At 39.2% G+C, this 23,365-nt stretch overlaps 1 protein-coding gene and 1 long non-coding RNA gene across 18 annotated transcripts in view; both read left to right on the forward strand.

The window, feature by feature from the left end:
- The window catches only part of FCRL1 (Fc receptor like 1), a 29,539-nt gene extending 15,024 nt beyond the window's left edge, over positions 1–14,515 (forward strand). Inside the window, exons 2-12 of one of the 17 annotated variants that reach the window (XR_010586459.2) lie at positions 3,445–3,465; positions 6,465–6,731; positions 7,916–8,203; positions 8,387–8,665; positions 9,003–9,119; positions 10,490–10,517; positions 11,815–11,897; positions 12,046–12,126; positions 12,238–12,299; positions 12,931–12,962; positions 13,886–13,973. Coding sequence is in view for 11 of the 17 variants with exons in the window: in XM_065544200.2 (XP_065400272.1) it covers positions 3,445–3,465; positions 6,465–6,731; positions 7,916–8,203; positions 8,387–8,665; positions 9,003–9,119; positions 10,490–10,517; positions 11,815–11,897; positions 12,119–12,190; positions 12,931–12,962; positions 13,675–13,770 (1,283 nt within the window). In the remaining 6 variants the exon portion in view is untranslated. Of the gene's footprint in view, positions 1–3,444; positions 3,466–6,464; positions 6,732–7,915; positions 8,204–8,386; positions 8,666–8,988; positions 9,120–10,489; positions 10,518–11,814; positions 11,898–12,045; positions 12,191–12,237; positions 12,300–12,930; positions 12,963–13,674 lie in introns of all 17 variants that reach the window. The other 16 variants (XR_012428836.1, XR_012428838.1, XR_006700868.3 and 13 more) reach the window with 16 other exon arrangements.
- Positions 14,516–16,365: 1,850 nt separating this feature from the next.
- LOC141409264 (uncharacterized) lies at positions 16,366–18,135 on the forward strand. Its single transcript, XR_012428840.1, has 2 exons — positions 16,366–17,440; positions 17,766–18,135. It is a non-coding gene; the product is annotated as an uncharacterized lncRNA (long non-coding RNA).
- Positions 18,136–23,365: the final 5,230 nt, after the last annotated feature.

Here is a 23,365-nt window from a genome sequence, read left to right on the forward strand (position 1 = left end):
TTTCCTGGCTGGACGCAGTGGCTCAAGCCTGTAATACCAGCACTTGGGGAGGCCTAGGCAGGTGGATCACCTGAGGTCAGGAGTTCGAGACCAGCGTGGTCAACATGGTGAAATTCCATCTCTACTAAAAATACAAAAATTAGCCAGGTGTGGTGGTCCATGCCTGTAGTCCTAGCTACTCGGGAGGCTGAGGCAGGAGAATTGCACGAACCTGGGAGGTAGAGGTTACAAATGAGCTGAGATCATGCCACTGCATTCCAGCCTGAGTGACAGAGTGAGACTCTGTCTCAATAAATAAATAAATAAATAAATAAATAAATAAATAAATAAAAGAAAAAAATTTTCTTATGCCCTCAATCCCTTTTATAGTCAAATCTTCCCCCATTCCTAACCCCTGGTAAACTCGTCTAAGTCCTTGTAATTCTTCCTCACTCTTCCTTGTACCCACTTAAATCAGTCTTTCATTCTTACCATTCCATTGAATTGTTCTTGCACATAGCATCAACCATCTTTTTGTTGCTGCATCCAGGGGTCAATTTTAATTTTTTAATTTACTCAATTTCTCAGGGGCATTTGATCACTCTTTTTTTTGGAACTACTTTTCACTTGGCTTCTGGAATATCATATTCTGCTGGTTTTCTTTCTAATTCAGTATCTGTTGCTTTTCAGGTTCTTTGCTAAATTATTTAATTTTTTTAGAGTTAGGGTCTGACCCTGTTGCCCCAACTGAAGTGCAGTGGTATGGTCATGGCTCATTGCAGCCTTGAATTCCTGGTCTCAAGTGATGCACCTGCCTCAGCTCCATGAGTAGCTGGAACCAGAGACACATGCAACCACACTCAGCTAATTAAAACATTTTTTTGACTGGGTGTGGTGGCTCACATCTGTAATCCCAGCACTTTAGGAGGCCAAGGCAGGTGGATCACGTGAGGTCAGCAGTTCAGACCAAGCTGACCAACATGATGAAACCCAGTCTCTACTAAATTAAAAAAAAAAAATTAGCTGGTTGTGGTGGCACATGCCTGTAATCCCAGCTATTTAGGAGGCTGAGGCAGAAGAATCCCTTGAACCCGAGAGGTGGAGGATGCAGTGAGCCGAGATTGTGCCATTGCACTCTAGCTTGGGCAAGAAGAGTGAAACTCCATCCCCCTCAACAAACTTTTTTTTTTTTTTTAATAAATTTATTTTTTGCCGCCCAGGCTGGTCTCAAACTTCTGGCCTCAATCAGTCCTCTCACCTCAGCCTTCCAAAGTGTTGGGATTACAGTCATAAGCCATGGCGTCTGGCTTGGATCCTTTGCTGACCTCAAAATGTTGGATATCCTCAAAGTTGATACCTAGACTTCATCCATACTCACTTCCCCAAATTATATAATTATGTCACCTCATGTGCCACTTAAAGCTTAAATGCAAGCTTATTTCTCTAGCTTTGGCCTCTCTTTTAAATACCTCTTACATTCTGGTATCTAATAGACATCTTAATAAACATCTTAAACTTAACATCAGGTGTTTAACAGGCATCTTAAACTCAAACAGATCTCTTGATCTTCCACCGTACTACCACCACCCCAAAACTTAACCTATTTTCCCCCACAGCTTCTCCAATTCAGGAAATGTCACAACCATTCTTCCAGTTTCTGTGGCCAAAAATCTAAGAGTCATACTTAATTCTCCTCTCTCTCCTTTTGCACTTTCTATTTAATCCATAGCAATTCCTATTAATTCTACTTTTAGAATTTATACTAAAGTCTGACCATTTCATATCACCAGCACTGTCTAATCTGAACCACTATCTTTACTCCCCTACACTAAATTCCCACTAATGTTCTCCTTGCTTTTCTTGCACTTCTATACTGTTTTCCTCACGGTGTCAGAGTGATATTGTAAATTAAGCAAGAACTGTCCATAGTTCCCCATCACACCTAGAATGAAATCCAAAACTATTGCCAAGTCCATAAAGCGCCCATGACTGGATCCTTCCTATTTCTCAGACACCGATAACGACCCCCTGCCCCCTTACTTGGTCAGCTCCAGCCGCCCTTGCCTTCTCATTCCTCCTTGTACAAGCGTATTTCCTCCTCAGGATACTTGCATTTGATGTTTTCTCTGCCACAGATGCTCTTTCCCAAATATTCAGAAGACTTGTTTCCTGATTTCATTTAGGTTTTTACTGAGTCTATCTAAATCTATCTAAACAGTTAAGACCATCTAAAGATGCTCTGTATCTTATTTCTCTGCTTTATTTTTCCTAGAGCACCAATCACTCTCTGAAAGAATATTATATACTTATTTTTAAATTGGCTCTCTCCCACTGTACTATAAATTTCTTGACATCAAAGATCATCATTCATGTTCACTCCCATCACTCCAGGGCCATGCACAATGTCTGGCATACAGTGAGCACTTCAAATTATTTGTTGAATGGATAAATGTATAAAATATGATTTTATAGTACCTCCTATTGATTATTTTCTCTTACCTAAGGAACTAATTATTCAAGTAAACATTTAACCTAAGAAAAAGTAAGTGTCTCAAACCAAGCTTGGCTAAAATAGATGATAGTAATGACACAATATTTACTGAATAAGTAAATTCCAGGCACTAGTCTAAGCTCCTTAAGAATATCAGTATATTTAAGCTTCACAAAAACTCTGTGAGGTAGGTGCTACTATTATCTACACTTTACAGACAAGGAAACTAAAGCACAGAGAGGTGAAACATTTCTCCCACAGTCACACAGCTTGTAAGAGGAAGAGCCAGTACTCAAATCTGTGTCATCCAGCTACAAAGCCTGCATTTTCCCCAGAATTATTTTTTCTTCATTATTGAGCCATAATATTATGGTCAAATCCTTTGGATAGAAGAGAATTTTTGGAGAAATTTGAATTCCTTTTCTGTACCCTAAGCCTCCTTTGATCTGAAATTGGTAAACAAAGGGTCTCTATGCATTGAGTATGAGGCTTTGCACTCTCCTTGCCTGACTCTGTTGTTCCCACGAAACAGTCAATACAAAGCTGGACCCTCAAGACTTTTGAGAGGAGGAGGTGGGAGTGGGAATAAGGAACTTGAAGAGGGAGCTGCTAAGTAATTAGTAAAGACGCCACCTCCTAATCACAGACAACACAAGTCATTGGCAATTACTTTCTGATCATAAAAAAGAGCCATGTGTTGTTCTGTGGGTAGGTGCTCTGTGGGTGATGCAGAATATGGGGAAAGGAGCAGAGAGAAAGAAGAAAAGAAGCGGCGGTAAGATAAGGAGGGAGGAAGAGAAGATGAAAGAAGGAAGGGGAGAAGAGAGAACGAGGGAAGGAGGGAGGAAGAGAGAGATGCAGGGAAGGTACAAGGGATGGAGGGTGTGGTGCTGGGGAAGCTCTCGGAGGATTTAAACTTTGGAGATGTGTGGGATTTGCTGCTCTGTACTGATCTCTGCTGAATTCTCTCCCAGCTCCACTCTGTGAACCCGCCGGTGAGTTGCACTTCCTTTTCTTCTTCAAGGTCTGTGGGTATTTTGTTACTTAGGTCAGCACAGGAGGCCTGCGGATTGCTGTCTTAGCAGCCCCTTCCTGCCCAAAACATATCAGGGTGACAACTACTGAGGTGTACAAACATCAGTGACTCCCTTGGGCCTGGGCTGCTCTGTCTTCACATCAGTCTCTGCACCTGACACATGTCTGCTCAGTGGGGTGAATAGGTCTTGCTCTGACCTTCTCAAGAACACAGTCTTATTTCTGGGAAGTCCCAGCACAGGGAGGGAGACACTGTTTGCACAAGGAAGGCAAAGGGTGCTGAAGATTCATGCTAGAAGCATCTCTGTCCTCCCAGCCTCAGGAGTTCCAATTCCCAGTTGTGCTCCTCGGCTGGGTGTATCACCATGGGTGATGAAGGAAATGCCGAAATCACGCATCCACGGAGAACATTAGAGTGAATCCTCCAGCCATGTGTGGAATGAAGTAGTACTGCTGCCTCCTTCCTATTTTTAGCTCTCCTCTGCAGCCACACCTGTTACCCCAACTCATTTTCTCTTTCGGACTCTGGTTTATGCAAACTTACTTCATTGCTCTGATCCTGACTCAAAGTCTTACCTTTACCAGAGGAGGAGAGTAGAGACTTCCTTTCCCCACCAAGGACTCTTCATTAGATCATGCTTAATGTTAAAAATGTAAAAATTGCTATCTTGTGCAGAAAATACTAGCCACAGAGTTAAAAGAGATTGTCCTGCCACCTCAAGAACATCGGCTGCAAGTGCAACTAGGGAACACAGGTTCTCAAGTACCCTAGCAATTCCTGTGACCAGAAAGATTCAGAGAGATTCAGAGTCAGTCTAGCCGTCTAGGTTCCTTATCTAATGTTTGTCCAAGTCTAACTCACGACTTGTGTTAATACCATGCATGCCTTTTGTCTGGTCTCATCTTTACCCCTAAGCCCAAGTGCCCAATCCTAGCCTAAGCAGAAATCCAAAGCCATATCAAAGATGAGGAAACCAAGTTTCTCTCACCAGGTATTTTCCAGATAGTCTCTGCTATCTAAGAATTATCTGAAACAAGTTCTGAGCTGTAAGACTGAGTTCCAGACCCTTGCAATCCGTCCTGTCCAGTTTCCCACTTCATCACCACTCTAGCCTCATTGAGAATAGTGGGTTACAGATGCCCAAATACTAAATGCCCCCCCACTTTTTCTTTCTGAGACAGAGTCTCACTCTATTGCCCAGGCTGAAGTGCAGTGGTGTGATCTCAGCTCACTGCTACCTCTGTCTCCTGGGTTCAAGTGATTCTCCTGCCTCAGCCTTGGGAGTAGCTGGAACTACAAACGCACGCCACCATGCCTGGCTAATTTTTGTATTTTTAGTAGAGACAAGGTTTTGCTGTGTTGGCCAGGCTGGTTTTGAACTACTGACCTCAGGTGATCCACCAGCCTCAGCCTCCCAAAGTAGTGGGACCACAGCCATGAGCCACCACGCCTGGCCTAAATACCTTTTTATTTATTGCCCTGCTTAGCTCCAAGAGCTGTGCTACTGGTTAGTCTTCTGGGGACCACAGTTTTCCAAGGAAAGACAGTGACTCTAAGATATTCCATGCCTTAGGACAAAGCGAATATTCTGGTACTATGGATGGAACTGATGTTTAAAAGTTTCCAAAAAAAAAAAAAAATTTCAGCAGAAAAAAACTTAAGAGATTACAGATATTGAACTAGGAATCACCCCTTACTAATCCAAAGCACTTGTCATTTTCTTCTGGTGAGGAAAGAAAGAAGTTTTGTCTTAGGGAAAGTATAATATTTTTCAAGAGGCAGAGGCTCTGAGGGTTGGATAAACAAATGTCCACACAACCCATATCTATTAGGTGTTGTGACATTTCTACGGGCTGCTGCAAACTGGGGAGATGAGGAGAGAGCAGAGCACAACTTTATCATCTTATCACCAGAAAAGAGCCCCAGGCCAGGAGCGGTGGCTCACCCCTGTACTTAGTACTTTGGGAGGCCAAGGCGGTAGGATCACTTCAGCCCAGGAGTTTGAGACTAGCCTGAGCAACAGAATAAGACCTTGTCTCTAAAAAAAAAATAAATAAAATGAGCTGGGCTTGGTGGCATGTGTCTCTAGTCCCAGTTACTTGAGAGGCTGAGGTGAGATAACTGCTTGAGCCCAGGAAGTTGAGGTTGCAGTGAGCTGAGATAGCATCACTGAACTCTAGCCTGAGAGTCAGAACATGATCCTGTCTCAAAAAAAAAAAAAAAAAAAAAAAAAAAAAAAAAAAAAAGAAAAAGAAAAAGAAAAGAGCCCCTAATATCCCAAAGGATTAAATTAGCTCTTTAGATCATGGTTTCTACAGAGGTTTGTAGAGAAGCTGTGTGGATGGTGGGTACTGGGCATTTCCAAGCAAATACACCCCATTGCTTCTAATGGAAACAGCAATAATAGGGGCAGGACAGAGTCAGCGATGAGGGGATTGGATTCTCCTATGTCTTTCCTGGACAGATCAACCCTGCAGGTCCCATATTCTGTTTTTGAAAAAGATAGTGTGGTTCTGAGATGCCAGGGGAAAGGGAACAGAAGAAGATAATGAATATGGCTTACAAGGATAAAAGAAGCATATTCACTTTGAATAAAACTTCAAGCTTCACCATCTCCAATGCCAACTCCAGTGACAGTCTTCAATATTATTGTACTGGCTTCAAGAAAGGTACTTTTGGTTTATGGATAGGAACTTCAAAAAATAATAAGATCCAAGTCAAAGGTAAGGGTTGCCTTCTGCAAGATAACACTGCACAGGGGCAGGATGTACCAGGCGTGAGCAGGGTGAGTTCATGGAAGACCCATGGGCCAGTGCGGGGAGGTGGAGGCTTGTGGAGTGGCCTGTGTGTCCAACTGGCTGTTTCTTTGAGTCTTGTTGGCAAGTTCTGTGACACAAAGTGCCTCTTACCAGAAACTCTGAACTCCATTAATCATTTGTGTTTAATTCCTCTCTCTAGGGCTGTTGTTGATAGTCAGCCCCTCCCATCCCACAGAGGGGAGCCCAGTGAACCTGACCTGTAAGATGCCCTCTCTACAGAGTTCAGATGCCCAGTTCCAGTTCTGCTTCTTCAGAGATGACCAGGCCTTGGGCCCGGGCTGGAGCAGCTCTCCCAAGCTCCAGATCGCCAACATGTGGAAAGAAGACTCAGGGTCCTACTGGTGCGAGGCACAGACAATGGCATCCAAAGTCTTGAGGAGCTGGAGATCCCAGATAAATGTGCACAGTGAGTGTCAGTGGGGTCAGTCTGCCAGGATAGATAGGCTGAGAAGGACAGTGGCAAGAGGCTAATCCTCACTGTTATGGGTTATATCTCTGCAAGAGTAGGAGCTGTTTGAAAGATATTCCTGAGTTTCTCTCATTATTAGGATCCTTAAGGGATCTTCCCTTATTCAGTCTGTTTCCATTCAGGCAAACAGAGAGTATTTAGGAAACCCTTACTGTGTGTCTTCACTGTGCTGGAAGGTGTGGGGAGAAGAGCTGCATAATGTTTGGTCCCTGACTACACGAAGTTGATGCTCAGCCAGCACTCTGAATGACTAGGGTTAAATATGTGATGCTGCATTGTGTAGGACTGGCTGTTGACTACAGACAAGGGGGATAAAGGACTGAGGTACTCAGAGAAGGCTTTGCCGAAGGAATATGTAGAATAGGTTACCGGAGCAGGGTTTATGGAAGGGCAGTTGGAGCTTGATTTCCAAAAAATAGAAAGAAAAGAGTGCTTTGTAATTCATCTTGTTATTCCACATCAGCGTTGACAATTCCAACATCCTCTGCCATTCTATCGTGCCATGAAGCAAATGTCTAATACTTCCAAAAGGCTGTGCTCTCCCACGCTTGCTAAAAACTCAATACTGGTGAAACTGGACCACCACCACCACAATAATCATTGAGCAGTTTATACATGGCAGTCCCTATCCTAGTGCTTCACAGATATTGTGTAATTGTGAACCCTCCAACTGCAGGAGATAACTGTCATTACCAGCAATCTTTTACATATGGGAAATTGTATCTCAGAGAAGTTGAGTAATTTGATCAAGCACACACAGCGAGTAAAAGAGTTGGAACCACTCTTCAAACAAGGCAGTTCGATTTACAATTTGGACTTATAATCACTTTACTATACTATTGGGCCTTGAAAAAATGAAAGTTTGAGAGATTAGGGTAGTGGAAGTCACACTGTTCTAAGGAGAGAGCTGATGCTACACCTTCTATAGTAATACTATGGTGTCTTTCTTATCCTATCACCATCACCCAATCAATCAGCAGACCCTTCCCCCTCACCCAAATTAAGCTATATATGTCATTGACTTCACTCATGCTCTTTGCTTTCAGGACTATCACATCTACTTACTGTCTTTGAAACTCTCCCTACTCAGGGTCTTCCTATGTCATCTTGTGTTCACACAGGGGTCCCTGTTGCTGATGTGAGCTTGGAGACTCAGCCCCCAGGAGGACAGGTGATGGAGGGAGACAGACTGGTCCTCATCTGCTCAGTTGCTATGGGGACAGGAGACATCACCTTCCTTTGGTACAAAGGGGCTATAGGTTTAAACCTTCAGACAAAGACCCAGCGTTCACTGACAGCAGAGTATGAGATTCCTACAGCGAGGGAGAGTGATGCTGAGCAATACTACTGTGTAGCTGAAAATGGCTATGGTCCCAGACCCAGTGGGCTGGTGAGCATCACTGTCAGAAGTAAGTTCCACTACCCTCCATTCAGCCAGCCAGTCACAAACTGGGCTCCACGTTTCCCTGGGGCACACAAAGTTTCCCTGGGGCATGCTGAGGAAGTTCAGTGGGGCTGAGCATCGGTGGGCAGGGATTATGGGTTTGCTGCATTGTCAGAGACTGTCTCTTACAGTCTACTATCTCCCTCAGTCCCAGTGTCTCGTCCCATCCTCATGGTCAGGGCTCCCAGGGCCCAGGCTGTGGTGGGGGATGTGCTGAAGCTTCACTGTGAGGCCCTGAGAGGCTCTCATCCGATCCTGTACTGGTTTTATCACGAGGATGTCATCTTGGGGAGCAGCTCAGCCCCCTCTGGAGGAGGAGCCTCTTTCAACCTTTCCCTGACTGCAGAACATTCTGGAAACTACTCCTGTGAGGCCAACAATGGCCTGGGGGCCCAGCGCAGTGAGGAGGTGACACTCAACTTCACAGGTATAGCTCAGGCTATGGAACTGTGTTGGTCAATGTCTCCTTCCCAGCATCCTGGGAGAGTTTTGCTGGTTCCACTATGCTTCCGGGGGTGTGCCACCAATGGTGGGGCCTCTGTGTGAGGTGCTGTCATGAGTGATGTATCGGAGGGGCATAGAGAACTCAAGGTTGGGTGCCTGTCTTCTCTTTTCATAAATGTGATAAGCCACAAGTCCCCAGACAAATAAATAAATCGCCACTTGGAAGAGCAGACCTTGGGTAAAACCCACACCCAAGATGTCTGCTCTCTAAGCCCCAAGCCCTTCCTCTGAGCAGATCATGCACAGGTCTCTCCCTCTAGTGCCTACTGGGGCCAGAAGCAATCATCTTACCTCCGGAGTCATTGAGGGGCTCCTCGGCACCCTTGGTCCTGCCACTGTGGCCTTATTATTTTGCTACGGCCTCAAAAGAAAAATAGGTTAGTATTTAAAAGAGAGTGGCATTTTGTTACTGTGATCTTTGTTTTCACTGAAATTGTGACATGTATACCGCAAAAGAGGTATATGCTGTTAACCACCTTGCCTGTGAATCTGCCAAAAACCCCAGCAGGTAGGAACAGTGCCTATTAACATAGTGTAACATTTTTGGTAAAGTTCTCCACCCCTCATGTGCTATCAATTGAGGTTCGAGTGATATTTTGTGCTTCTGTGATTTAACTTTTATACAAAAATGTAATGATTTGGCCAGGGGCAGTGGCTCACGCCTGTAATCCCGACACTTTGGGAGGCTGAGGTGGGCAGATCACGAGGTCAGGAGATCGAGACCATCCTGGCCAACATGGGGAAACCCCGTCTTTACTAAAAATACAAAAATTAGCTGGGTGTGGTGGTGCATGCCTGTAATCCCAGCTACTTGGGAGACTGAAGCAGAAGAATCACTTGAACCAAGCAGTCGGAGGCTGCAGTGAGCTGAGATCGCACACTGCACTCCAGCCTGGTGAAAGAGCAAGACTCTCTTTCAAACAAACAAACAAACAAACAAACAAACAAATGTAACTATTTAAAATAATTTGCCACAGAAGAGAAATATGGTTAGCAGTTCCAGCTATCCTGACTATGTCCCAGTACTAAAGTCAGTGCATCAATTCTTAGTCACCTTCAAGTATTGTCACATGCTTTTTCTTCTCTCTGAAATGCACGTTCACATGTCCACATGTTCTACTTATTGCTAGAAATTTCTCAACTTTCCTCTGAAATGTCATTTTTTCCAAGAGGCTTTGCCTGGCCTGCACAGCCTGCAAATGTCCTCTCCCGTTATGAGTTCCAAGTTATTTAGATTCACATGTTATCACGATTGGTAATTACATATTTATTTATATATTTAACCTTGGTCTCCTCTTCACTGAGGAAGTTGGAGACAGGGCAAGAGAGGACACTACGAGATTCTCATTTAAATTCCAAGCTTTTCTGACATCTTTGGGTACCTCACACCATCTATAGCATGGTTATGGCAGCACCTGCCTCCAAGGACTTTTGTCACAATAAGATTGGGTGGTGTGGTTGTAAAACAAAACCAAAACATATAATAAATGTACAAGTTTAGAGACTTGGGTCCCAGGTCCTAGATCTGGTACTAACTGGCTTTGGGAATCTCACTTAATTATTCAGGACTCGAGTCTCCGTCTGTGAAATGAAGGCTCTGGAAATGATTGCCAGGATGTCTGCTGGGCACACAGTGGCACCCGCAATGGGCATCTAAGCATGAGGCATATCCCTGTGCAGGGTGTATAAGAGCACTGACAGTGAGGGTTCTTCCATTTATGTGTATGCTCATTTGTTTGTTTTGCAGGAAGACGTTCAACCAGGGATCCACTCAGGTGAGGCCTGTTTTCGCTGTATGTGCCAATAATGCAGAAAAATCTATTTTAAAAATAGATTTAGATTTGTTCTCTCCTGAACTTTTTTTTCTGTTTTATTATACCCAGAACTCACTCCTGAGTTCTCCTACTGGCAGCTTTGAACAATTCATCGTCACTTCCCTTCTTTTAGATTTCGTACATTAACGATTTTAAATCTTTTTGTCATTTTTCCTATTGTTCCCTTTCAGTACCACTGCAGAATATTAAAATCACATTGCAGCTGGGCACGGTGGCTTGCATCTGTAATTCTAGCACTTTGGGAGGCTGAGGTGGGTGGATCACCTGAGCTCAGGACTCCAGACCACCCTGGGCAACATGGTGAAACCCCATCTGTACCAAAATACAAAAAAATTAGCTAGGCATGGTGGTGCATGCCTGTAGTCTTAGCTACTCAGGAAGCTGAGGCAAGAGAATCCCTTGAGTTTGAGAGGTGGAGGTTGCAGTGAGCCAAGATGGCACCACTGCACTTTAGCCTGGGTGACAGAGCGAGACTCTGTCCCATAAATAAATAAATAAAAATAAAATCACATAGCTTTCACCAGGATCATGCATTCATTCAATCAGTCAACCAATATTTGAGGATCTGTAAGCCATTCCGTTGAGTGCTGAGAGGTGTGAAAATATAAAAAGCTCTTGAAAGTTTTAAAGTATTTTAGGGTAGGTAAGATACGTGTACATTTCTGGAATGTAAGACAGACAGGAATAAACATACCGAACAGTTATTGGTGAAATTCTTTAGATGTTTAGAGGAGGAAAATATTTTTTTAAATACTCCCATCTAGAGATACCAATGTTTAGTTGTCTTTTTAATATAATGTATTATCATTTATGCCAACAATAAACAGATTTTTTTTTTCAAATGAGAGTAGCACTCTTTCACTGGTATCTGCACAAGAAGGAGCATTTTCTTTTGCCCCTTCCTCAAGTTGCTTGTTCTGCCAAGCAAAGTGTTTTCCATCTGGAGTGAGTCAATATTTATTCGTTTAATATTTAGGGAGCACTCATGATGCAAACGACACTATTCTGGGAATGGGCAATACCATGCCTTACGCTCATGTGCTTGGTCTGCAGTGCCCCACAGCCTGTGCAGAGGGCCATGGCTCGTGCCACACCGCTGTGCCTTCTAGCTGCTCATTTCCCCATAACTCGGTATTCTGCTCAGGACCATTTGTCATAGGCTTCTCTCCTTCAGTGTGATATCTGCATTATCTGGGATGTAATTTCAGATAAGTAACATGTGTCTCTGTGTTTGCAGGAGCCTTCCCAGCCCTGTACCCCAAGAGTTCCCCTACCTCAACTCACCTACCCCAGGACAGCTACAGCCTACATATGAAAATGGTGAGCCTTTCCAAATGACCCAGGCCAAAGTTGGTACAGCAAGCTTGGGAAGTGACAATGGGATAACATCTGCTAGCCAGACCTGACTTTGCTGTGCCCCAGCCTCTACTGCAAACAAATGACTTATCTGTCTTCATGGCTGTGACAGGTGGAAGGTATGGAGTAATTTTAAAGACAGGAATCAGGAGCTGTGTCATGAAGTCTCCTTCCTTCTCTTGCAGTGAATGTTGTAAGTGGGCGTGATGTTTATTCGTTGGTGTACTATAACCAGCCGGAGCAGGAATCAGCAGCAGGTGAGACACGGGGGAGTAAATTCGTCTCTAACTTTTGTCTTTCCTAGAACCAAGAGAACAATCAGTGGCTGTGCATGGCAGACAACAGCATTCCTCAGAGCAGAAGGCTGTGAGCATCACTGTGTATACTTAATGGCTGTCCTTGGGTCTGGAGCTACCTTGAGTAGAGCCCAGAGCTAATGCTAAGGTTCTTTCTTTCCTCTGGGGCTGGGCTCTCAAATTTCTTAAATTATAGTCACTTAGAAAGAGCAAAAATCCCATTATGGCCTACCTCTTCCCAACCTCCCAACACAATGGAGGTAAAAACATGTAGTTAACAATAAGGTGTCATTGTAAGGCCTACATTTTATGCCTCACTCCCCAGTCATGTGGCAGCATCAGAGGTGATGGCTTCTGCCTGCCCTCTTTGAGTAGCCTGACACGCTCCTCATAACCCCAGCACAGCTGCCTAGCCGGTGCTTTTGTCCCATCCTACACATGGTCGGCCCAGAATAGCTGAGACGTATAAAGGCCCCTCCTGGCATAGGGGCTCTACTTACCTTCCCACCCCCAGGCTGCCAATTTTCCTCTGGCTACTAAGGGAATCATACTTGTGATAAACAGAAAAGCAAGACAGAAAATATTAATGGAAATCAATTAATGGGAAATAGATGGGAGAGGAAGAAGCTTTTCTTAACACAAGTTTAATGAAGGACTTTAAATGTAAGTGGAATGTCATAGCACTTGCCTTTTCTCCGCAGCAGAAACCCTGGGGACACATATGGAGGACCAGGTAAGAGTCTCTATTGTTCTCTTCTCCATGTTCTTTCTTTCTTCTGGGGACTGGTTCTCAAACTTCTTAAATTGTAGCCACTTAGAGCAAAAATTCCATGGTCTACCTCTTCTCTATCTCCCAATGCAATGGAGGTAAAAACATGTAGTTACAACAATAAAGGGTCATTGTACAAGGAAATTTTGGAGGCTTACAAATTCACTTACTTTAGCAATGCACACATGAATGATTTTTAGTTAAACTAGGGTGCATACCTAGTCTCAAAATTCTATTTTTTGGAAAATCTTTATCCTAAAATATTATTGAGCCATATATCCATCACTTTGTATTATAAGGTTAACCAAACAATCTACAGCAACTAAATTAATATTGAACAAACCTAAGTTAATAGTAATTTGTGTCACTAAAAATTAGCATTTGGTAAACTTTGAATAATTCAAGATATCACTGATACAAAAATACTTCCTTAAAACTGCAGAAATTCCAACTCTGTGCATGTGTGCAAAAACAGTAGGTGCTTTGCAGTTTTGTCTAGTGTAGTGTGGCAGCCAAATATCTCAGGACAAAATTCAAATCCTTGGTAAACTCCAGTGACATGCTAAATTTAATTTATGAACATAAAATTCTGACAACCTTTTAAAAGATGACAGCCCATGGGGCTGCCTAACAATGGCCCATAAGAATGAGGAAAGGCATTGTATGTTTGCATCAGTTTGCAGCTTATCAGGATCATCTCTGTAGTCTGCCAGTGGGATACAGGCACTCTGAAAATGCTGGCCTTGGACCACGGTTTTTCAAGAGGCCCTGATTTTTGCATTGTGTGATGAGCCATGATAAGATGCATCCAAGCTGACTGGGGAAGAGGACCAGCGGAGGCATATTCTGCTTGTCTTCCCTGTTCTAGTCCTAATCTTTGCTTCCAGGTTTCCTTAGACATCTATTCCAGGCTGAGGAAAGCAAACATTACGGATGTGGACTATGAAGATGCTATGTAAGGTTATGGAGGATTCTGCCCTTTGAAAACCATCCATGACCCCAAGCCTCAGACCTGATATGTTCTTCAGAGATCCTGGGCATTAGCTTTCCAGTATACCTCTTCTGGATGCTATTCTCCGTGGCACTATTCCTTCATCTACTGATCTACTGTGAAGTGAAGTTGGCGCAGCCCTGAAGAAACTACCTAGGAGAACCAATAGACACAGGAGTGACGGGAACTTTGTTATCAGAACCAGATTCCTGCTGGCTCTTTTGAGAAAGGTCAACTTGTGCTCTTCTATTTACAAGAGAAAACAGGATGGAATAAAATAAATTAGGATCTTGGGGTGGAGGGACAGTGAAGCTTAGAGCACATGAACTCAAGGTCAGTGATTCTGCAGGACTTCACAGAGAGAGCTGTGACCATCATCATTCAGTCCAAGTGCTTTCTCTGCCCAGACAGCACAGAACTCCAGCACTGCCACTTACATGGGTCATCGAGTTTCCACCTAAAATATGATTCTATTTATTTTGAGTCACTGTTACCAAATTAGAATTAAAACAAAGTTACATAAAAAGTTATTGTGATTACACTTAATTTTAGTCACATATTCTGTATATATAGGCCAACCTATACCACATCCAAAATTATGTATCTACTACAGCCCCTAGAAGCTTTATGAATACAGTGTGTCTTTTTTTATTCACAAAATTTTTGAAATCTTGGTAATATGGTTTGAAGTCTGTATCTTATTTTTTCTTTTTTAAATTTGAGACAGGGTCTCACTCTGTCACCCAATTTGGAATGCAGTGGCACAATCTCACCTCACTGCAACCTCTGCCTCTCAGGCTCAAGCAAACCTCTGACCTCAGCCTCCTAAGTGGCTGGGACTACAGGCACATGCCACCAAACCTGGCTGATTTTCGTCTTATGTACAGACCAGATGTCACCATTTTGCCCAGACTGGTCTCAAACTCCTGGGCTCAAGCAATGTATTTTAATTTTAAAACAACCAGACGCTCATTCTTATGAATGAATAAACATTTGGAGGTATATAAAGTAAAAAGTTAAAGTCTTTCCTGTAAGTTAACACAAATGTTTACTATTGCTAAAACCTTTACAGGTAGCTCTCTAGATAATTTTCGATTTTTGTGTACATACTTATACATACATGTAAGTATATAAACATTTAGAAGTATACCTATCTAACAAACCATCATGAAATATTTTCAAATAGATCTATTATACTATTTTAAAAGTCTCAATAGTAGTGTGTTATATAGATAAATCATAACTTTTTTCTTTTTTATTGTAGCAAAGATACATAACATAAAATTGATCATTTTAACCATGTTTAAGTGTACAGTTCAGTGGCATTAAGTACTATCATAATATATTTTAATCCTTCTCACCACTGGTGGACATTAAGGAGGTTCCAAAAAAATTCATATTATAAAAACAAAGTTCAAACAAATGTCTTTGTACAAGCATATTATGCACTCCTCCTGGACTATCTGAAGGATAAATTTGTAAATCTAGTATTGCTAGATTATGCATATTAAATATTCTTGTTAAATAGTCTTCAATGTTTCTAAGGTAAGGCTGTATCAATTTATACCTCCACCCATAACATCTGGGAAATCAGTTTGTGGGGTGTGTCCGTTAGTTCTCACATTGCTAACAAAGACATACCCAAGACTGGGCAATTTATAAAGGAAAGAGGTTTAATTGACACACAGTTCCAAATGGCTAGAGAGGCCTCCGGACACTTATAATCATGGCAGAAGAGGAAGCAAACATGTCCTTCTTCACATGGCAGCAGGAGAGAGAAAGAGTCCTGTGTTCAGCCTTTGCCCATTTTCTATGTCATTTGTGTTTTTCTTACAGTTTTTATAGGAACTATTTATTAAGACATAATTTATAACAGTGAAATACACAGATTTTATGTGCATAGTTCCATCAGTTTGACAAATGTATGCATTCAAGTAATCCAAACCCTTATCATGATTTAAAGTATTTTCATCACTCTAGAAAGTTCCTTCATACTCATGTCCAGTCTATTTATGCCACTCTGAAAACAACTACTGAACATTATGCTTTTGACCATTTCTCCATTGTATGTGATGCCAATATTTTTGTACAATCTTTCACTTCACTTTTTGTTTACAGTGAATTTTAAAATATGGAAGGTTAGTTTTTGCACAGCTGAACTCAATTTTTTAAAATCTTGACTTCTAAGTTTCCTATATTTCTGTCATTTTCTATCAGACCATGTTGCCATGTTATAAAACATTCTAATATTTTCTTACAATGCCTCCATAGTTTTATTATATATTCACTCAATACATTATGTGTATATGTGGTATGAGGTAGGAATCTAACTTTTACTGTTTTTATCTTTATGTATTTTTTTTAATTTAAAATGAGGGGTAGGGATTTAACTTTTTTTCAAACACATATAAATTGTTCACTACTGTTTATTTAAATAGTCTGTTCTTTTGCCTTTTATTATTATTCTATTTTATCTCACTTAAATTCAACCTAAGCCTGTTTTGGACTACAACTAATACTACAGATCTTCCTACCACTCTTCCCCTTGCATAATTCACTTCAAACACATTAGTCTCAGGTTTCCTCAGGCACATCAAATTTAGTCCCAGCTCAGAACTCTGTACTTTCTATTTCCATGCTTTCATGTTCTTTCTCTTGATATCCTTGCTTTCTTATTTTCTTCATTTACATTTTCTGTTTTGATTTTCTGTTTCTGGTCCATGGAAATTTTCATTTTCTTTTTATAAAACTAACACAGCTTTTTTACATTTTATATTTTGCCTGCCAGTGCCATGTGCCTGGAGCTCATGGAGGGCCTCAAAGGATGAAATTGGAGTATCATGTGATCAGGAGTTTGAACTTGTTTGTATTGTATGATCATCCCTTCTTTACCTTAATACTCACATTAAACATTATCTATGGCTTCTTACATTCCACTTCTTCTTAATCAATTTCTTTCTTTAAGAACTTAAACTTTCCCATCATTTCTGATAGGGTCTGTGAGTTTATTTGTCCAAAAAGTCCAAAAGCAGAATTTAAGATCAATAGCATAGCTTTCTGCACAACAGTTGTCATATTTTATTCTATGGTCTTCTAGCTTCTACTACTTTCTTTGAGAAATCTATTTAATTGTTGTTTCTTTATAATTAATCTATCTTTTCTCTCCAGTTGCCTTTAAGACTTTTATATTTGATATTATGCAATTTCACTATGATTTGTCTAAATGTGGATTTATTTTGCTAGAGATTCATAACTCAAGTCGAAGGTATCATGCCTTTTTTCAAGTTTAGAAAATATCCGGTTATTATCTCTTTATTATTATGCTGCTGCAGCATTATTTGAATTCTTTCCCTCAGAAATTTATGTTAGAAGTTTCCTAGACTTCATTCTATTCTCATGACTCTTAATTAGTCTTGCCAAATTTTCATTTCATTATCTCATTGCATTTTAGGTAATTTCTCTTTTTTTTTTTTTTTTTTTTTTTTTTTTTTTGAGACGGAGTCTCGCTCTGTCACCCAGGCTGGAGTGCAGTGGCCGGATCTCAGCTCACTGCAAGCTCCGCCTCCCGGGTTCACGCCATTCTCCTGCCTCAGCCTCCCGAGTAGCTGGGACTACAGGCGCCCGCCACCTCGCCCGGCTAAGTTTTTGTATTTTTAGTAGAGACGGGGTTTCACTGTGTTACCCAGGATGGTCTCGATCTCCTGACCTCGTGATCCGCCCGTCTCGGCCTCCCAAAGTGCTGGGATTACAGGCTTGAGCCACCGCGCCCGGCCCAGGTAATTTCTTAATCTCTATCTTCCAGTTTGCTAGTTCTTTCTTCAACTGTTTATCTATTTTATTGTTTAACCTATTTATTTTCTATTTAAATGATTACATTTTTTGAGATTTTATTAGCAAAATGGTCAAAAGGATGGTTTCGGAGGATTGTCTGGATTTACATTTTGCCTCCATTATTTACTAGCTCTCCAGTTTTGGTTAAATTAATTAACCTTTTGTGCTTCTTGATGTGTAAAATTGAAATAACAATTGTATATAAATAAATATAGTGTTGTTTTGGTAATTCAGTAAAATTATTTGTGTAAAATGCTTAAGACAGTGCCTGAAATGACATTGAGTCCTCAAAAAATAAATTATTATTAGCATTATTATCATTCCTTCACAGAGTTTTTTGTTATTTGTTGTGTTTTACTATTATTGGCTTAACACTTGATTTTATGATTTTTAACAAGCTTAAAGTTTAAATACACTGTAATTCTCAGATAAATCTACTACTTGAAGTTTTAGACATTTAATCCTGAGTTAATAACTTATTTTATTTATATTTATTTATTTAATGTATTTATATTTATTATAATATTTTTAGAGACAGAATCTCACTCTATCACCCAGGCTGTAGCACAGTGGCATGATCATAGTTTTGCTGCAACCTCAAACTCCTGGACTCAAGCAATCCTCCCACCTCAACCCCCCAAGTAGCTGGAACTAGTGGTGCACCGCCATGCCCAGCTAAGTTTTAATTTTCTTTTTCTAGAGATGGGGTCTTACTATGTTGCTCAGACTGGTCTTGAACTCTAGCCTCTACCAATCTTTCTTCCTCTCATGTATTTAAACCTTGTTTATGGTAGTTTGGTAGATTTTGTGATTTTACATTGAGAAGTGTCCTGTACAATGTGGGGATTCCATGTGGCCTGGGTTCCTTTATTTTTTGCGTGTGTGTGAAGGCTATTATGGTATTATTGGCAAATAAACATTGTATATATTTATGGTACACAATGTGATGTTTTGATATATGTATACATTGTGAAATGATTAGATTTGGCTAATTAACATATACATCACTTTGCATACTTACCATTTTTTATAGTGGGAACATTTACAAGGTAATCTTTTAGCAGTCTTCAAATATAGAATACATTACTATTAACTATAACACCATGCTGTATAATAGATCTCCAAAACTTTCTAACTGAAATGTTACATCCTTTGTCCAATAACTCCCCATTGCCCCGCAATCCCTGGCAACCACCATTGTACTCTTTGGTTCTATGAATTGGAGTTATTTAGATACCACAGGTAAGTGAGATCATGTGGTATTTGTCTTTCCATGCCTGACTTACTTCACTCAACATAGTGCTCTTCAGATTCATCTACATTGTCATAAATGATATAAGTTCCTTCTTTTTGAAGGCTGAATAGTATTACATTGTGTATACATACCACATTTTAAAAATCCATTCTTTCGTTGATGGACAGGGAAGTTGATTCCATATCTTGGTTATTGTAATGCTGCAGTGAACATGGGAGTGCAGATATCTTTTTGACATACTGATTTCATTTCCTTTGTATGTAAACCCAGTAGTGAGATTGCTGGGTCATATGGTAACTCTATTATTATGCTGTTTTCTATAATGAATGTTTTAATTTACATTCCCACAGACAATTCCCTTTTCTCTACAACCTTGGCAACACTTGTAATCTTTTGTCTATTTGATAGTAGACATTCTAACAGGTATGAGGTGCTATTCCACTGTGGTTTTAATTTGCACTTCTCTGATGATTAGTAATGTTTAATATATACCTGTTTTATATACCTGCTGGCCATTTGTGTGTCTTCTTTTGAGTAATATCTATTCAGGTTCTTTGCCAACTTTTTAACTGAATTATTTGTTTCCTTGTTGTTTACATGAGGTTCTTATATATTTGGCATACTAACTCTTGTCAGATATATGGTTCACAAATACTGTCTTTGGTTTTTTTTGTTTTTTGTTTTTTGGTTTTGCCGATAATTTTGGGAACAGATCCAAAAAAATCTTTGTCAAGATTGAAGTCAAGAAGTTTTTCCTTATGTTTTCTCCAGTATTTTACAGTTTCAAGTTTTAACATTTAAGTCTTTAAGTTGATTTTTGTGTACAGTGTAGGATAAGCATCCAATTTTATTATTCAGCATGTAGATACCCAGTTTTCCCAACACCATTTATTGAAAACACTGTCCTTTCCCCATTGTGTGTTCTTGTTCCTGTTCTTGTGTGTACTTTGCCAAAGATCAATTGAGCATAAATTTGTGAAATTATTTATGGGCTTTCTATTCAGTTCTATTGGTCTATATTTCTGCGTTTATGCCGTTGCCATGCTTGTTTGATTATTAAGCTTTGAGTACATTTTGAAATCAGGTAATGCAATACCTCTAGCTTTGTTCTTTCTGCTCAAGAATAAATTTCACCATGTCAAATTAAATGGCATTAAATTTTAGCAGAATTAGTTTGCTAAATTGTTTTTTGTATTGGGGCCTTTTGTGGTTCCATACAAATTTTAGGATTTTTTTCTGTTTGTTAAAAATTTTATTCAAAATTTAATAGGGATTACATTAAATCTGTCATCTCTTTGGGTAGTATGGACATTTTAACAGTACTAATTCTTTCAATCCATTTATTTGTATCTTCTTCAATGTCTTTCACCAACATTTTATAGTTTTTGGTATAGAGACTTTTCATTTACCTGGTTAAATTTATTCCTAAGTATGTTATTCCATTTTATATGGGATTGTCTTCTTGATTTCCTTTTTCAGATAGTTTGTTGTTAGTGTATAGAAATGCTACTGATTTTGTATGTTAAAGTTATATCTTTTATACTACTGTATAGCGGTTTTTTGGTGGAGTCTTTATGGTTCCCTGTGTGTAAGATCATGTCATCTTCAAGCAGAGACAACTGTACTTCTTCCTTTTCCATTTTGATGCCTTTGGGATATTTTTCTTGCTTTCTTGCTCTGGTTTGAACTTCCAGAACTATGTTGAAAAGAAGTGGTGATAGTGGACATCCTTGCCTTGTTCCTAAGCTTAGAAAAAGAGCTTTAAGTTTTCACCGTTGAGTATGATGTTAGCTGTGGGCTGTGATATATGGCCTATATCATGTTGAGGTACATTCCTTCTATCCTAATGTGTTGAGAGTTTTTATTATAAAAGGATGCTAAATGTTTTACAATGCTTTTTATGCATGTATTTGCATTTGCATTTATTGAGATGATTATATAGTTTTTGTACTTCATTTTGTTAATGTGATGTATCAATTTATTGATTTGCTTATGTTGAATCATCCTTGCATGCCAGGGATAAATTCCACTTGATATTACGGTGAATGATTCTTTGAATGTGCAGTTGAATTTGGTTTGCTAGAATTTTGTTGAGGATTTCTGCACCTATGTTCATCAGGGATTTTGGCCTGTAGTTCCTTTTCTTGTAGTGTCCTTGTCTTGTTTGGGTATTAGAGTAATGCTCACCTTGTAAAATGACTGTAGAAGTATTCTGTCTTCAAATGTTTTGCAATAGTTTGAGAAGGATTGGTGTTAGTTCTTTTTAAAAATTGTTGGTAGAATTCAGCCCTGAAGGTAACAGGTCCTGCGCTTTTCTTTGATGGGAGATTCTTTAAATTGCTGATTCAATTTTCTTACTCATTTTTGGCCCATTCAGGTTTTCTATTATTTCATGTTCAATCTCAGTAGATTGTATGTTCCTAAGAATTAATCTGTTTCTTTAAGGTTATCCAATTTGTTGGAATATAATTGTTTATAGTAGTCTCTTATAATCTTTTTTATTTCTGTGGTATCAGTTATGTCTTCTCTTTCATTTGTAATTTTTATTTATTTCAGTTTTGTCTATTTTTATGCTTGTCTAGTTAAAACTTTGTCAGTTTTATCTTTTCAAAAAGCAACCATTAGTTTCATTGATATTTTCAATAATTTTTTTCTAGTCTCTATTTTATTTAATCTCTAATCTTTGTTATTTTCCTCCTTCTACTGATTTTCAGGCTTAATTGGTTCTTCTTTGTCGAGTTTCTTGAGGTATCATGTTAGGTTTTTTATTTGAGGTATTTCTTATATTTTTTAATGTAGGCATTTATTGCTACAAATTTTCCTTTTAAAACTGCTTTTGCTGCATATCATAAGTTTTAGAACATATCTTCATTTTTGTTTGTCTTGAGATTTTGTTAATTTTCTATTTGATTTATTCTTCAAACCATTGATTGTTCATGTGTTGTTTAATTTTCATATATTTGTAAATTTTCCAACATTCCTCCTGTTTTTGATTTTTAGTTTCATAACGTTGTGGTTGGAATATTGTGGTTGAAATCAGCAATATGATTTCAATCTTCTTAAATTTATTAATAATTGTTTTGTGTCCTAACATGTGATCTATCTTGAAGAATATTTCATGTATACTTGAGAAGAATACCTATTCTGCTACTGTTCAATGGAATGTTCTATAGATGTTAGTTAGGTCAATTTGCTCTAAAGTGTAGGTCAAGTGTGATATTTCTTTGCTGATTTTGTGTCTGAAGCATATAGAGGTGTCAACAGCAGAATTGAGAATCTGAAGAAAAAATGTGTGAATTCAAATACAGGTTATTTGAAATATCCAATCAGAGGAGAAAAAATAATGGAAAAGAATAAAGAAAGCCTATGGGATTTATTGATTTTGACAATCTATTCATTGTCAAAAGTGGAACATTCAATAATTTTACTATTATTATATTGCAGTTGATCTCTCCCTTAATATCAATTCAATTTGCTTTATATATTTAGGTGCTCTGATGTTGAGTGGTTATAAATTTATAATTGCTATATTCTCTTGAAGAATTGACCCATTTTTATTATTAATAATCTTCTTCATCTGTTTTTATAGTTTTTGAATGAAAGCCTATTTTGTGTGACATAAGTGTAGCTACTCTTCCTCTCTTTTGGTTTCTATTTGCATGGGCTACCTTTCTCCATCTTTTGACTTTCTGTCTATGTGCTCCCTTAAAGGTGAAGTGAGTCTCTTGTAGGCAGCATATAGCTTGGTCTTTTAAAAAAGTCTATTCAGCCATTTTATATCTTTTGATTGGAGAATTTAACACATTCACATTCAAGGTTATTGACAGGTAAAAATTTACTACTGTCTTTTGTTAAATTATTTTCTGATTGCTTTATAGATCCTTTGTTCATTTCTTCCTCTCCTGCTGTCTTCCTTTGTGATTAGATGATTTTCTGTAGTGGTATGTATGCTTTAATTTCTCTCTTTATCTTTCATATACCTATTATAGGTTTTTATTTTGTGGTTATCACTATGCTTATGTAAAACATCTTGTAGTTATATCAATGAAAGCTGATAACAACTTTATTTGGATTGCATACAAATACTTTATACTTTTTACCTCCCCACACATTTTATGTTTTGATGTCATAATTTACATCCTTTTATATTGTGTATCTATTAACAAATTATTATAGCTATAAATTATTTTTAATACTTCTGCATTTTAACCTTTACACTAGAGATATAAATGACATCCATATCACAATTACAGTACTAGAATATTCTGAAATTGACTATGAGTTAATATT

The sequence above is a fragment of the Macaca fascicularis genome, chromosome 1 (genome assembly GCF_037993035.2).
Source record: "Macaca fascicularis isolate 582-1 chromosome 1, T2T-MFA8v1.1".
NCBI lineage: Eukaryota > Metazoa > Chordata > Mammalia > Primates > Cercopithecidae > Macaca > Macaca fascicularis.